At 46.2% G+C, this 14,563-nt stretch overlaps 1 protein-coding gene across 5 annotated transcripts in view; it reads left to right on the top strand.

Moving 5' to 3' along the window:
* LOC118322879 (BAH and coiled-coil domain-containing protein 1) overlaps nt 1–14,563 on the top strand; it is a 62,323-nt gene that overhangs the window by 27,132 nt on the left and 20,628 nt on the right. For 3 of the 5 annotated variants that reach the window (XM_035654718.1, XM_035654720.1, XM_035654716.1), the window contains exons 1-4: nt 10,817–12,228; nt 13,206–13,320; nt 13,436–13,635; nt 14,071–14,232. In XM_035654718.1, coding sequence (XP_035510611.1) covers nt 10,956–12,228; nt 13,206–13,320; nt 13,436–13,635; nt 14,071–14,232 — 1,750 coding nt within the window. In that variant the 5' untranslated portion in view covers nt 10,817–10,955. Of the gene's footprint in view, nt 1–3,092; nt 3,276–9,515; nt 9,642–9,851; nt 12,229–13,205; nt 13,321–13,435; nt 13,636–14,070; nt 14,233–14,563 lie in introns of those variants that run through there. The other 2 variants (XM_035654721.1, XM_035654717.1) reach the window with 2 other exon arrangements.

The following is a 14,563-nucleotide window of genomic DNA, read 5'->3' as shown; positions in this document are numbered from 1 at the left end:
TGATTCTGATTCTGATTCTGAGTGGCAGGCTCCCTGGATCCATGTAAGCTGCTAAATAAATAGTTATAGTGAGTCCAGTTCAGTTCGGCACTGCTTTGGTTGGCACCCAAACTGAAACTGCTGCAACACCAAGGCAGACCAGCCTCCTTTAATAACCTGTGTGCTTTCTCACCGACACCTCTGATTCATTAGGCTTTATATGGGGGGGGGGTTGGGTCATATTAACACAGTGTGAGTGTTGCTCATGTCCTAGAACAGGGGAATGTTGATTCTTGAAAAAGCTGCAAGAGAAAGACATATTTGTGCAGCACCATGCACGGTATATTCCACAGCAGGAGGCAAACAGCAAATATAACACAGAGGGAGGGGTTCTTCTTTAGTGACAGGCTGTGAAGTCAGCAAGAGCCAGTGTGACAGAGGTTAAGGCCACTGTATTATTATTCTGTACCTACTACAGCTCAGATTGGACCAATGGTCGGCTTCTCTCCCGGCACAGACACTATGGCCAGATTGGATCACTGGTTATGTTGTGGGAAGGTCTTCATGTATGAGTTGATCTGAGACCCTCCTGAGGTTTTCCTTCATCCCCTTCTCCCCTAACATCAGCTTAAACTTCAAAGATCCCCTTGCCTGACATCTAGACATTCCCTTTTTATGTATTGTCCCTCTCCTTGTCTTTCTGGCAGAGCCTCTCTCCTCTATTGGTGTGTGAAGAGGGGCTTCACGGCCTCTCTCTGTCACTCTCTATGTCTCTCTCACCCTTTCTCTCTCTCTGGGGCGAGGCTGTTAATAATGCAGGAGGATTAGCTGATTTATGTGAGCCGGAGGCAAGGTGGAGTTCCTTGGGGCGACATGCAGAAAGAGAGGGCCGAGGAGTGTGCAATGTGGAGGACGGTGCCATACAGGAGCCCTGGGTGTCTGGATGATAGGGGCTGGATGTGTGCCTAGCGAGCACGCTAGCCACAAATCCACCCCCCACTGCCCCCAACCTCACCCAGCACTCCACAGAGCTCTGCCAGGAGTGCTCGTCAGGGTCAGGGGTGATAGGAGATGGCAGCGGAAAAGAAAGGAGGCTAAGGCGAATGAAAAACATGGATACTACCTCCCACCGTACAATGTACAATGTTGCTATAGCACCCATTCTTTATAGCCCCCTAAAGATGGTTTAAGTCTTCCTTGTCATTTCTGGGTGCTTTATGCTGCAAATGTTTGTAATAGTAGTGGACGTTATCCCATTTATTTTGTTTAAATTGATTTAGCTGACCTTGACTCAAAAACTTGACTTATTTTATAGAATAATAAATATGATGCTGTATCAGACAATCCATAAAATAATAATAAAACAAATGACAAAAAAGAAAGACAGCATCAATAATTACCAATACTAAAACAAGGAACATAAAATACTTGCTTTTTAGATTTTCTCTGCCAAAATTGTATAGGCTTTGTGTTGCAGTGATAAATGTGCTAGTTAAACACTAAGGAGACTGTTATTGTTTTTCCCTGAGTTTGTGATGGACTGACATGTGAACACACTCACACATACAGGTTGGGTTTTAAGGTAGTTTTCGAGGTAGAGCTCTGTAAGGTTGGGGATTGTGGGGGATTTCCACCTGTCTGGGGTTGTGGTGCAAAGTGTCACAGAGGTGTGTCTATGTGCCTCTGCATGCTCCTGTGCTCTGGCCTGTGAGCCGTAGGCTATTCGGTGCAGGAGTGACTGGAGAGACTTATCCCTGCTGTCTGCCCAGAGGATGTGCTCACTCACTGCCTGGCTGATTAAGACTTCCACACAATTGTTCTCACACTCCCAGAAAAGGATCGATTTATGTTTGGACTGATTCATGCTTAAAGAAAATCAAATCAAACAGTGTTCCTCGTTAGATCAGCTCGTCACGAGGGGCTGATAATGAATTTTTGCCATGTTCCTCTCCCCTTCGTTTTCACAGCTAGCCCTGTGCGCACATTGTATATTACACCAATGTGTGTGTTTGTGCAAGTATGTGCATGTGTGCTCTCATCCAGGCATCATCATACATATGCATGAGTCTTCATGGCAGTGTGACTTGGGGGAAATGAATGTGCAAAGAGCCGGGCACCCGGGCCCCTCGCTCAAGTGCACTGGCGGGCGCGTAATGGGAATGTAATTTAAGCAGTGGTTAATCAGTGTGTTTTCTCCGACTTGCCCAGCAATGCATAATAGACAATCAGCCCCCAGTCACACGGGCGTAGCTACGAATGGTCAATTACTCATCATAGTCTTGTTAAACACACAGTTCAGCCAGCCAGGGACAGATTGCTCTGCTGGTGCCATCATTATGGTAAAGAACAAAGCAAAGCAATGCTATGTGTCAGAAAGAAAGAGGGACAGAGGAAGAAAATAGAGACAATGAGTGAAGAGGCATTCACATAGTGTATCTCTGCTCATCGCGATGGGACAGAGGAGTGAAAGAGAGGAAAGGGCCACTGTGACAAGAGAGAGGAAAGAAAAGTAGTAAAATGCCAAAATGGAACCAAAGGAGATAGTAAGAGTACAGGATTGTCAGAATCATGCAGAGAGAAAGGAAGAATGGAAGAAAGAGAGACAGAGAGGAGGTGAAATGGAGCAGAGCCATAAGAGAGATTGAGGGCATGAAAGTGAGAGATGGAGAGCATAAGATAATGGAGGGAGGGAGAGAAATTGAGAAAGGGACACTGGGGAGCAGGAGCAAAAGTGTGTGAGAGCGAGAGGGAGAGAGCCTGAGAAAGTGTGTACTCAGCTGTGAGATGAGACCTCTGTCTGCCCATAGGGAGAGGCGGCGTGAGGGGAGAGAAGGCGAGGGGAGAGGACTCTGCTGTCAGTGAGGGGGAGGAGAGTCTCACACTCTTTCACTCACACACACATGCACACTCTCACTCATTCACCCTCTCCCCAGGGCAGTGATCAAATGTGCCTGGCTTAATGATTCCACCTAGAGGGGCCAGTGGGCTCCATCCTTTTACATCCACATCTGATGCAGTTTTCTCTCTTTATGGTCAAACTCATGGTCACAGTGTACACCCCTCTAATTCTAACCATGTTTTCTCTGCTTACCTTTGTCCCTGTGGGAATGCAGGCAGTGGATTGATGGGCAATTCCTCCGCCTCCTTCATGGGGACCTTTCTGGCCAGTAGTCTGGGTACCCCCCCTTCCCACCCGTCTCACCCTTCCCGGCCGCCCTCCTCGCCTTCCTCACCCTCCTTCCGGGGCGGACCCCACTCCAGCGCCTCGCAAATCTGGTTTCCCCATTCGCATGAAGGTACCTTAAATCACACATGTACACAAACACACGCCCACAGCCTCACCCCCTCATCTGACCACATTGTCTGGATGAGGAGATATTTATGTCTTGGCTGTATTGGGGACAGAGCTTTGTATTGTTGCTGTGATATTGTGTATTTTTAAGTCGTGTTAGGTTTCCACCAAAGCACGGCTTGTAATCATCGAGGAAGAGCCAGGCTCCTGCCCTTTTATTTGTGCACCAAAATAGGCCCAAGCCCAGAATGTTTGGGATGGAGCACTATGCCACGGCTTCTGGATTGGGGACACAGGGTCAAAAGTTCAGCCAAGGAATCTTGCGGTATTCGATTCACGTCAGCAGGAATGTCACTCAAGACTCTCTGAAGCAGCACGCACAAATGTGGGCCTGTAAAAAGTTGCAGTGATTGCAGAGCTTTCAGCTGGTGTCTCCATCACAGTTTAATAGGGTGGTTCCCACCCAACGCTCAGCATTACAAAACCCTGGCTACACACACACATATGTGCACAGTCAGGAAAATAAAAACACATACACTCACACACACACAGACACTCAGTTCAACACCTCACATTTCTGCTTAAAAATACAGCCAGGAAGTCAGACAAGGATAGAGTAGAGAGATTAATCTGCTAGGGTATTTCGAGAATTCAAAAGCTAAGGATGACGGATAAATGTGAGACCTATCTAATGCCACCCACTGTTATATTAATGCAAGGTCTGCTTTCCTGTGACTTCACTTCTGTCACTTTTAGATTTACATGTTCATAATCTTTTGCTAATTACACGGTGTGATGGCTGCCCAACGGCGTCTAGTGAACCACAGTCTTTGAAGTTGATGGACTCTTGTTATTTCAGCCTTCCTGTATTTATTTATTTATTTTCTAAGAATAGCCCAGCTGTTAGTCCATGGGGGAACGCCAGTGGGGAGTGTTTGTTATTTGTGGTCACTGATCAGCGGCGCCCCAGTTGCGCGATGTGTGGCTGGGGCTGATTGGGTGCAGTGCAGCTGAGATGCTGTCTATTTTGTGTGTTTAGCCATTGGATGCCTCCCAGCCACTTTCTCCCTTCCCCCCACCTCGCTTGCACATCCTGGCCACCAGGGGTTGAGTCAGTGGACAGCTGCTACAGTGGTGAGAATAGATGAAACTCCAGACTTCAGGAAGAATACATTTGAATGAGATATCAACTCTAGCATCAGCCCTGTCTGAAACATTTTCCCTCAAACTCATTTTGTAATCATCCGTGTTTCTTTTACCTTATAGTTTCAGGGTTTCATTGTCAAAGATTTTCTTCTTGTGGAAAAGTAGAATAATATTAATAAGAGTGATGATGATAATGCCAAGCCTAATAAAAGTAATGGAGGTGATTATGACTGGGATTATTACTCAGTTGGCAATGGAGGCCATTATCTCTATTGCAGTTTAATTGCATATAACGCACTAAGAGCATGATTGAATCCAGACTGTTCATCAACCACATTCAGCTGTTCCCTCCTCAAGATAATTGCATATTGTCTTTTTCCTGTTTTGCATAAAAAGCAAGTCATCAAAATGAGCGGCACAATTACCCAGACTCTCGCCTCCTCTCTCCGGGTGTCAGCAGAACCCCACCAGCAGCAGAGCAGGCAATGACTTGTGTGTGTATGTGTCGGCGCATTAGTGTGTCACTTGTAACCTTAAAGATATTCTCCAGATTTTTTTTTTTTTCTTTTGCGAGTGTGTTTTTAAAGTGGCTGTTTGCATGCAAATCCAAGCATAGCAGCTCAAATTTGTATTCAAAGATTACTGTATGATCCTCATGTAGCTGGCATATATACCTGTCATGGTGCAGAATGTCTTTGTCTCTGCTATTCTTCTGACACATTTTCTACAGATTAAAGAGCTAAAATCGACCACGTATCGAGCAATAGATAACAATGATCTCATTAGTCACTTGCTAACCAGTCATTTAGTGTGAATAAACACTTTTTTTAACCTTTATTAGGTTAGTCAATTAAGGCAATTTCTCCTTTTCTATACGATAATTGACACAGGCTTTTGAAATGGAATTATGGTGGAGATGAAAGATGCCAAATAAATATATTATTTAAAAACTAATAGGGAGGGCCTTCACACATACCTCTCTGAATGTTTTATTTTAAGAATAATCTTCATTTGGATCTAGATCTGCAACAAAATTCACACAGCGATAAGACAATCAAAAGATACATGTGGCCAATATGTTTTTATTCCAGTAAGTGCATGAGAAAAAAACCTGCAATTGTGTTCCTGGATTATGAAACTGAATCTGGATTTGCAGCAAAACCTGATCACCTATTACTCCAATTAGCCAAAGCTTAGTTTCTGGGGTTGGAAGGCCAAATCAGAGAGAAAAAGATGTGTTTTCAACTTAATCTGCATTAGCGCAGGCGTTAGTGTGGACATGTTTTGAGTATGTTATGAGGGCCAGTAAGTCATGCATACAAACCACATTTCTACAGGGAGCATGAGTGACAAACCATTAGCTGAGTGACACGTTAAGCAAACCTATAAATAACATCACCACATAACAGTGGTGGTAAGGTCCTTTGGGTCAAGATAACTTTGGCAGAGGGAGTCGGTAAATCTGGTACTGAAAACTAACTTTTTTCTTAAAAGATTTATTGTGTTGGGAAAAGGAAAGTGTACAGTATACTGTCTTACAAATGCTGAGATATTTGTGTTAGGTGACAGTGCCAAGCACCATTAGTGGCTTTCATGATGTCAGAGGGTAGCAAAGATTAAAAGAGGCTTTTTGTTTCAGATTCTGTCTTCTAAATTGATTGCCAAATAGAGTAACAGCCATTGCGTGCACCACACATGGGATTGTCTGTTGTTCATTTTCTGAGGAGAGATGTGGACTCACTGACACAGAGAGAGAGAGAGAGAGAGAGAGAGAGAAAGAGGGGCGGCAGTATGTGACAGAGACAGATGCAGTGTACTGACCGTTTTAATAAATGTAATGTAAAATGTTTTTCATAACACCTGGTGAAATGGATTAGGCCCTCCGAGCTTTTAAAATATTTATTTTCATGTTTAAATAAACCCTGCTGAATCAACTGAGTGGAAAAAATTAAAAAAGAAAAATGGACGTGAAACCCCCCCCCAAAAAAAACCTGCGGGCTCCTTGCAGGCCTGAGGCCAGCTGGCTGCAATCCAAATGACTTCTTACGTTATGCCAAAAACAATCACACTCTCATATCTCTGTCAACACGTATAGACACACATGCATGCACACACACAATTGCCTGCACACACCTGTCTAATCCACTTCTGTTTGATACGCCTTTCCAAGCCTATCTTCAGTTGTCCATCTTTCCTTCTGTTAGCAGTTGCTAGCTTTTCCTTTTGTGGGATTTAAGCTGCACCCCCCACCCACCTCTCCTCTCCTCTCCTCCATACTCCTGCCTCTTTCATTCTCTCTCTCTCTCTCTCTCTCTCTCCCTCCCTCTCTCGTGTCAGCCTGCATCCCTTCCTTTCAATTAGTCAAACCTGAAGAGATCCACCACAGTGCTGCCCCTCCTCCGCCAAACCCCTCCTCCTCCCTTTCTATGTCTTGATGGTTCTGTCACTTTTTCTCAATTAGCGGACCTGACAGGCAGCTAAGCCTGCTCCTCCTCTCCTCTTGGTCTTCTTCTGCCATGCTATCTCTGTCTCTCTGTCCTTCTATCTCTCTATCTCTGAAATGTTACAGCCATTTCCCTGTGCATTTTTTGTTATTTTGCCTCGTGTGGGCTCGTGTTTTCAGAGCAGGTATAGGAGGAGTGGATAGGAATGCAGAGAGGATGGTTATCTGAGAAACGAAACACTCTGTCGTCCGCCTCTAATTCAGTAGGCTTAATTCTCCTCTGCCTCTACTAGGTGCTGTTCTATATCCAGCCCCCTTCTTTGTCCTCCCTGTCGGCCTGCTTCTCTCAACCCACCATGCTGTGAGAAATACCTTCAGAACTTCTGGAAATCCCTCCCTGGGATGCAGCTCTGTTTGTTCTGCCTCTTGCCCCTGCTCCGCCCGTGGAAAGGAGGGCATGCGCTGCGAACTCCCCTCTGTCGTTCACTTGCCGATGCGGACTTGTTTATGTGTGTGAGTGTGTGGAGGGAGCAAAAGAGAGCGAGGCTGCTGTGCAGTCAGCAGACTGCACTAAGACCCTGCTCACGTCGCCTGCAGCAGCGGCAGCAGCAGCAGCAGCTTCCCTTGTCCTGGCCAGATTAATGGCTGAATGGGCTCTGCCGTGCCCAGCAGTCCCCCTCTTGCCGCCCCAATGGAGGGCATGCTGAAACTGAGCGGGCTGGCATTATCGGGCACAGCCAGACCACGCTGTGAAAAGGGATTACGCCGTCAATCGTCACGCTCACAAACAACATGCTGCCGCAGAAAAAAAGCCCTTCTCCCAGCTTGGATAAAGACTGCCAAACAGCTCTCTGCTTTTCTCCCTCCCAAAATCAGAGAAAAACGTCTTGCTTAAACAAAGGATCCCCCCTCCTCACACTGTAGATGAATTGGCATAAATGTGTGTGCTTATTAATCATGACAGCAAAGAAAGACAGAGACAAAAGGCGAGAGAGCGAATAGAGTAAGAGGTAGAAAAATAGGTGAAACAAAGAAAAAGAGAGAAAAGGTGAGGGTATGTAATTATCACCCCATTGCCCTCCTCGGAAAGCACCTCCTGTGTTATTGCAGGGCTGTTTGCCCTCTCTGTGCATTTCATTAATTAAGATGGGAGCATGCGGAGGCCGCTCTGAGACGGGGGTCATTAAGCCCACCACAACACTCCTCCCTCCCCAGAGCCGGCTCACAGCACCGGCCCCATTGTTTCACCAGCAGAAAGTGAGACATTCAACACTCAGAGCTCCTGTTAAAATTACGGTGCTGCACACACACACACACATGCACACACACACACACAGCCAAATGAACTGCATCTGCGCTTTCCGGGATCAGGTCGCACGCTTGCCAACACAAATACGTCTGTCTTTCATTTAGCTTGTAGAGCCATGTTTTCCTCTCTTTATCCCCCTCCTCCTTCCTTCGCTCCGTCTGTGAGTTGTGTTTGAAAGTGAGGCTGGAGGGTGAGACAGGTGCAAAAGCAGGGAAAAGAAGACGTGAAACACCTGGACTTCTCTATATGACTCAGGGGTCACTGAGATGCTTGTATGTGGTGCTGGACAGTAGACGTCCTGTCTGTCTTTATCACAGTCAGATGGATTGGAAAAGAAGCACTAACAGAAAATAACTCTACATGTCTCTCTTCACTTTTCTTCCTCTCTCTTCTTCCCGCCCTGACATTGGTTCACCCTTGGTAATAGTGCATAGTCTGTGGGTTAGTTTTCTTTTTCGTATTTCTTTCATGTGCGTAGCATGGAGAAGATGGGGAGGGCACAGGTTTAATCATGGCTGTTTTTTTTAGTATCACATTACATAATATGCTCAGTAGAGAATATTAACTGTACCTATGTTGCACTGTTGTCAGCAAAGAATTTCATCATACGCCCATACTGCCCTATTTTTGTAATTTACAGTACTTTCATTTTATTATTAAATCAAGCGCAATAATTAATTATACAGTGCATCAATTCACATTGATTTGTTTAGATGTTATGGTTACCCAATTGCAGTGGAAGTGGGTTGTCATAGTGATGCTTTTTCTTTGTCCTAATATTGTGATAGGCTTTCATCTCAATCCATGTTTTCTCTCTCCTCCACCTTCAAAGTCCTTTGTGTTTTTGAATGTCCCATTGCAAAATGTGTTTTGTGTTTGGTTTTGGTGTAAATGTCCTCCAGATGGGCTTGGTGTAATAAGCCCAGGTGTACTGGCTTACAAGCCCGACATCCATATGACCTTTTACCCCCCTTATAGGTCAGTAAAGGTCAGCCACTCAGCTCGCTCTTTATTGTAAAAACAAGCTTAAAATCCGTCCTTATCACTCCGTTCAGATGGATAGAGGTGCCACTGCCAGTTCGGAGAGAGAGATAAAGAAAGAGCCATATGTTTCAAAGACAAATTTCATACATTACAGCAATCCCCAAGCTTGTCTCGTATTGTTTGCATTCTAAACTCAGGCAGGAAAGGCAAACATGACAGGCAGAGCCAGTACTTATTTGCGTATGAACACCACCAGCTGCATTGGACCTGAAGGATTATGCTGGGTTAGTCTGGATAACTGCATCTTGGTGGTTATTGTGCTGTCTTATCAATTCTCTCCCTCTCTCTGCTATCCATCTCAGCAGCTCCAGGGTATCCTCGATTCTCAGGGAGTCTGGCCCACACTTTCCTTCCCATGAGCCACTTGGATCACCATGCCAACAGTGGAGTTCTCTACGGGCAGCACCGTTTCTATGACACCCAAAAAGGTGAGGCATGAGATGATTAAAATTTAATCAGACAGAAATAAGACATTTAAATCCAATTTATACAACATAGTATGGTGTAATTTGATGTGGGATATTGATATAAGGATGCCTAGGGACACTATCATGAGAGCTGAATAATCTAATTCTGTCATTGCCTTTTCCTTTCTTGACTAATGCATTTGTCTTTACTGGCCTTCCTTCCTCTGTTAGAGAATTTCTATCTTCGAGGTCTCCCGTCCCAGCCCCCTCTCATCTCCGCCAATCACAGTCTGCCACCAATGTCCAGGGCAGGTTCAGGACACTCTCAGGGGTCCTGCAGCAGAGACAGAGATCCGGGGGTAGGGACAGGTCTACATAAGGGTCTTAAAGAAGGTTCTGTAGAGAGAGGAGTGGTATCTGTCAAGGACAAGGAGAGGTCCAGTAGCAAACAGGAAGCAAAAGAGAGACAGCAGCAGCACCAACAGCACCACAGCCACCAGCCACCCCAGCCTACACACCACCACCATTCCCACCCCCATCAGCAGCACCCACACTATCCACAGCACCCACTACCTTTGGAGGAGGTCAACAGTCGGGCCCTGGAGAGACACAAGGCATCACTCACGATGGAGTACAGCAAGGAGCACCCTCAGAGTATGGGCAAGCCCCTCAGTGCCTGCCTGCACAATGGAAAGATGCAAAACGGAGATGCAGGAACTGGAACAGGGGCTAAGGCCTCCATGTCCAGCTGTGGGGGGGAGGGCACAGCCCTTGGGGCTATGGGGGGTGGGGGGAGCAGCCAGGGCAGACATATGGGGTCCAGTGGCACTAGTCGCTGCACCAAAGAGGGGGTAAGTGGGGAGATGAGGATCAGTGAACAACCTTCAGACTGTTTAGAAAGGGGTCAGGCACCACTCCACCACTCTCTGTCCTACTCTGTACCCCCACCCTTACACATGGGTTCTGCTACTGGAGGGGCACACCCCCATCCACATCCTCATGCTCACCCGCATACACATCCTCACCCAGGGGGGTTCCACTGCCTTCAGCTCCACCCTAGCCACCCACACCACCCACATCATTCCCACCATACACACCACCACCCGGACTTTTTCTGCCCGCCCCCTCCTGCTCCTCTAGCTAACCCTGCCTCACATGAGAGGGGGCCAGCCAATGTGGGGCGAGAACCTAAAGTCACAGGGCCTACATTTGTGCCATCTGTGGCAGACCTGGGGGACAAATCTAGTGGACCATTCCAGCTTGGTAACCCTGACTGCCAGGGTGTTGGTGGTGGAGGGGGAGGTGGCAATACCAAGGATAAGGTAATAGAAAAGAATGGAGGCGGTGGGCACCATGGTAGTTGGCACAGAAAACAACAACAGCAGCAGCAGCAGCAAGCAGCAGCAGCAACAGCAACAACAACAGCAACAGCAGCAGCAGCAGCAGCAGCAACAACAACAGCAGCAACAGCAGCACCCGTACAGAAAAACAGAAAAGGCTCCAGATTGGATGCAGTCACACCACCAACACCTTCAGCCCTCACAGCTTCCTCCACCTCCCCAACTACAACAGCCTCCACATCCTCAACAGCAGCACCAGGTTGTAAGATCACGCAGTGCTGAGTGTATCAACAGCGGTGTGGACATGGACGTGTTCAGACCCTCACTGCCCCAGGGGCCCAAAGCTGGACACCCTGTCCCTCATTCTGTCAACACTTCTCCTTACAGAGACTGTTCCCATCCAGGACCTCCACCTAATTCCTCCCCGCTTGGAAGTAAAAGCATGGGTCAACATAGTGGGGCTGCAGCAACCCATGGCCCTGGTCCAGGAGGTAGCTGCTCCTTACAGAGAGATGGACAAAAGGTAGCCAGGATACGCCACCAGCAGCATGGCCGACCTGGCCCAGATGCTCCTTCTCCTGCTGAGTTGAACCAAGCGACTAGTCAGGAGCTGAAAAGAAAGATGGACATGTCTCCTTATGGTTACAGCAACAGCAGTGGGCAGCACCACCACCAGCAGCCCCCGGTGCCACCCTGGGCCATGAGGCCTCCCCACCACATGTCACAACCTGAGGAGGAGCAGAGGAAGTCCTACATGGAGTTAGGAAGCACTGGTGGGCAACACTCCCAGCAGCAACAGCAGCCGGGAATGAGCCTGCCTCCTCCCCAGCCTCCTCCTGCACCTTCCCTTAGTCAGCAACAGCAGCAGTCACAGCAGCAACCCGAGCCCCAGGGCCCAACTCAGGGGGAGAGCAGTGCCATGAAAAGCTTACTAAAGTACAGCAACCAGCAACAGCCACTCCTCCTCTCCCAAAAGAGCCCCTTTGGGGGGCTGGGTAGCCTCAAATCAGGTCCTGCTGGGGGGAGCTGTGCCCTGCAGGGCAACAAACAGACTCTACCTTCCAGAAAGGGCCCAACCAATGACAACGAGCGCCCTGATTACAGTGGGCGGAGTCGGGAAATGGGGGAAACAGGTCACGGGGAAAGTGAGGTGCGGCAGCCGCCGGTGGGAATTGCAGTGGCTGTGGCCAGACAAAGGGAGCCACCTTGTCGTTCAGGAGACGGTCATCCCAACAGCCGACAGGGCAGGGTACATCCCTCAGTGAAAGGTAAGCAGTCTAGGTCACTGCCTCATAAATAGAGGTGAAGGGAACAGAAACCTTTTTTTTTCTTACCTGTGACCTTTTAATGACCTAGCTGTGAAAACAACACAAAAGAAAAGAGAAAAAACAAGGTCTAAAGCTGAAAAAGGATGAAAAATGTGGCACTAAGCATTTCTTGCAGTAATTAGTTACTATATTATAGTATACTATACTATAATAACCTTAATTTTTGCTAAATGAATGTAATTTACTACCCATAGGTTCCCAAACCACACCTATTTAACTTTATCTTAGTTCTATATTATTTAACTTTCCCTTAAAGGAAGTGTGTCAAATTCAGTGGCATCCAGCAGTGTAGTTTGATTACAACCCCCTTGCTTCTCCCCCTTGTCCTAAGTAGGAGAAACTACGGTAGCCAAATGTAAAAGGCCCTATCTACAGCCAGTGTTTGGTTTGTCCATTCTGGTTTTGACAACACAGTCTTATTTTTTTTTAATTAAATTTAGCAGCATATTAAAATCAATTCTGTAGCATTATTTTAAATATAGCCACAGTCCACAGTCAGTACCAAATATGTCTTTGTTTGGATCTGTACTCACTGCCCACCCATTCGTGGTGTCATTTTGAAAACAGTACACAGTAGTGATGAGATTCAGCTCTAGATTAATCCAAATCCTATTTATGATATCAGAAATATAATGCTTTGTCCAAGCAAACATATCAGCAGAAGACAAATTTTATTTTGGGGGACATATGCATGTATGATGAAAGGAATAGGCCAGAAAACAGTAAAGTATATAAGAATGCTTAAAATTATGTTTAAAAAGTATGATACAAAATCTGTATAATGGGGCACACTAATATGCACGGTCAGTCCCTTGTAAGTCATGGTGTTTTAAGAAATAGTGAGAGACTTGGGAATATGTCCTTACCAGGAGACACAATGATGAAAGCTATTGGTTAAGCTAATGTTTGTCTCACAGGACCGCCCCGCTCCATGTATCCCTCAGATCTTACAGCTGAAGAGGAGAGGAAGAGGATGAGTGGTGAACAAATAGGTCTGACTTGCTTGGACAGAGACAGAGATGCATATATCAGGTAAGCAACTGTAAAGCCACTGATGTATACCCAATTACAATCTGTTGCTTCTAGAAACCTTCAGTACACTGGTCTTTATTTGTTTTTCCTTATCTTTATTCCATCCTGATGCCAGGGATAATAAGGAAAGGGTGGAGTTTGCAAGAATCCACCCCTCCAACAGCTGTCACGGAGACCTCACCTCTCATCTCATGGTCCCAGGCGGGACTTCCCTCCAGTCTGGCCAGTTAGGAGATCCTGCTGCACATTCTGCTCACCATCATTGGATGCCAAGAACTGGAAGCCCGTCCCTCTGGATGACAGGACACTCTTATGGTAACAGAATGTTAACAGATTTGGAAATTAAGATACTAAAATTGTACACCTTTCAACTGTGCGACTTTATTGATTTCAGTCATTTTCAGTATTTTTTACAGATCATGTAAAGAAGGTAGTGAAGTGTGTTTGTCTGCCGACTAGCAGATCATTTACGCTTTTATATGATCTCGCTCAGCAGCAAATATTGAGTTGTCTTTTATGCTTACAGAACTCTGTATCATCTCATATTTGTGCAGACTTCAGCAGCCAGGATTTGACGTTATGCTGAAGAGAACACACCATTTCAACTTTAGCATCTTGTCATTTGTTCTCAGTCAAGTTTAGAATTGATTTCATGATTTAGTGATCATGATTTGTAGTCGTAGTATATTTGTAACCCTTTTTTACATGTAATGGAAAGCTAAATCTAAAACTGAAATCCTTTCTCTAAAGCAGGTATAGGTCATACAGCCCTGCACCAGAATCTGCCCCCAGGCTTCTCTGCAGCCATGCCAGGCTCCCTGCAGCCAGTCCTGCCTCTGCCTCAGGACCCCTCTGCCCAGTTGGTGGTCCTGCCCACAGAGCCTCCCGCCCATCCTGCCACTCATCACCTGGGTATGCCATAACCTTGCTTTCTCCTCTGTAAAGCCAATTGTATTTATAAAGCACTCTGAAAAAATGAGTCTGCCAAGTACACACAAACTATGCATGTACAGCCTCACACATACACATTATGTAAACGTAAATCCCCATAAATTAGAAATCCACTAAATGTAGCCTATATTCCACAGCTTCACCTCCCACTGAATAGTTATTAACACAATGTTATTTCAGTGTTCATATAATCCAGGGAAAAAAATAAAAGAACTGTTGGTAATCATAGTGATCCTGTGAAGACTGCTGATGAACTTCCCTTTAATGGGCTCATTCACACACACACACACAC

Source organism: Morone saxatilis, unplaced genomic scaffold, assembly GCF_004916995.1.
Source record: "Morone saxatilis isolate NCDOM2014 unplaced genomic scaffold, NCSU_SB_2.0 Contig14, whole genome shotgun sequence".
NCBI classification, from domain to species: Eukaryota; Metazoa; Chordata; class Actinopteri; family Moronidae; genus Morone; species Morone saxatilis.
This window is presented reverse-complemented; position numbering and strand designations above follow the sequence as displayed.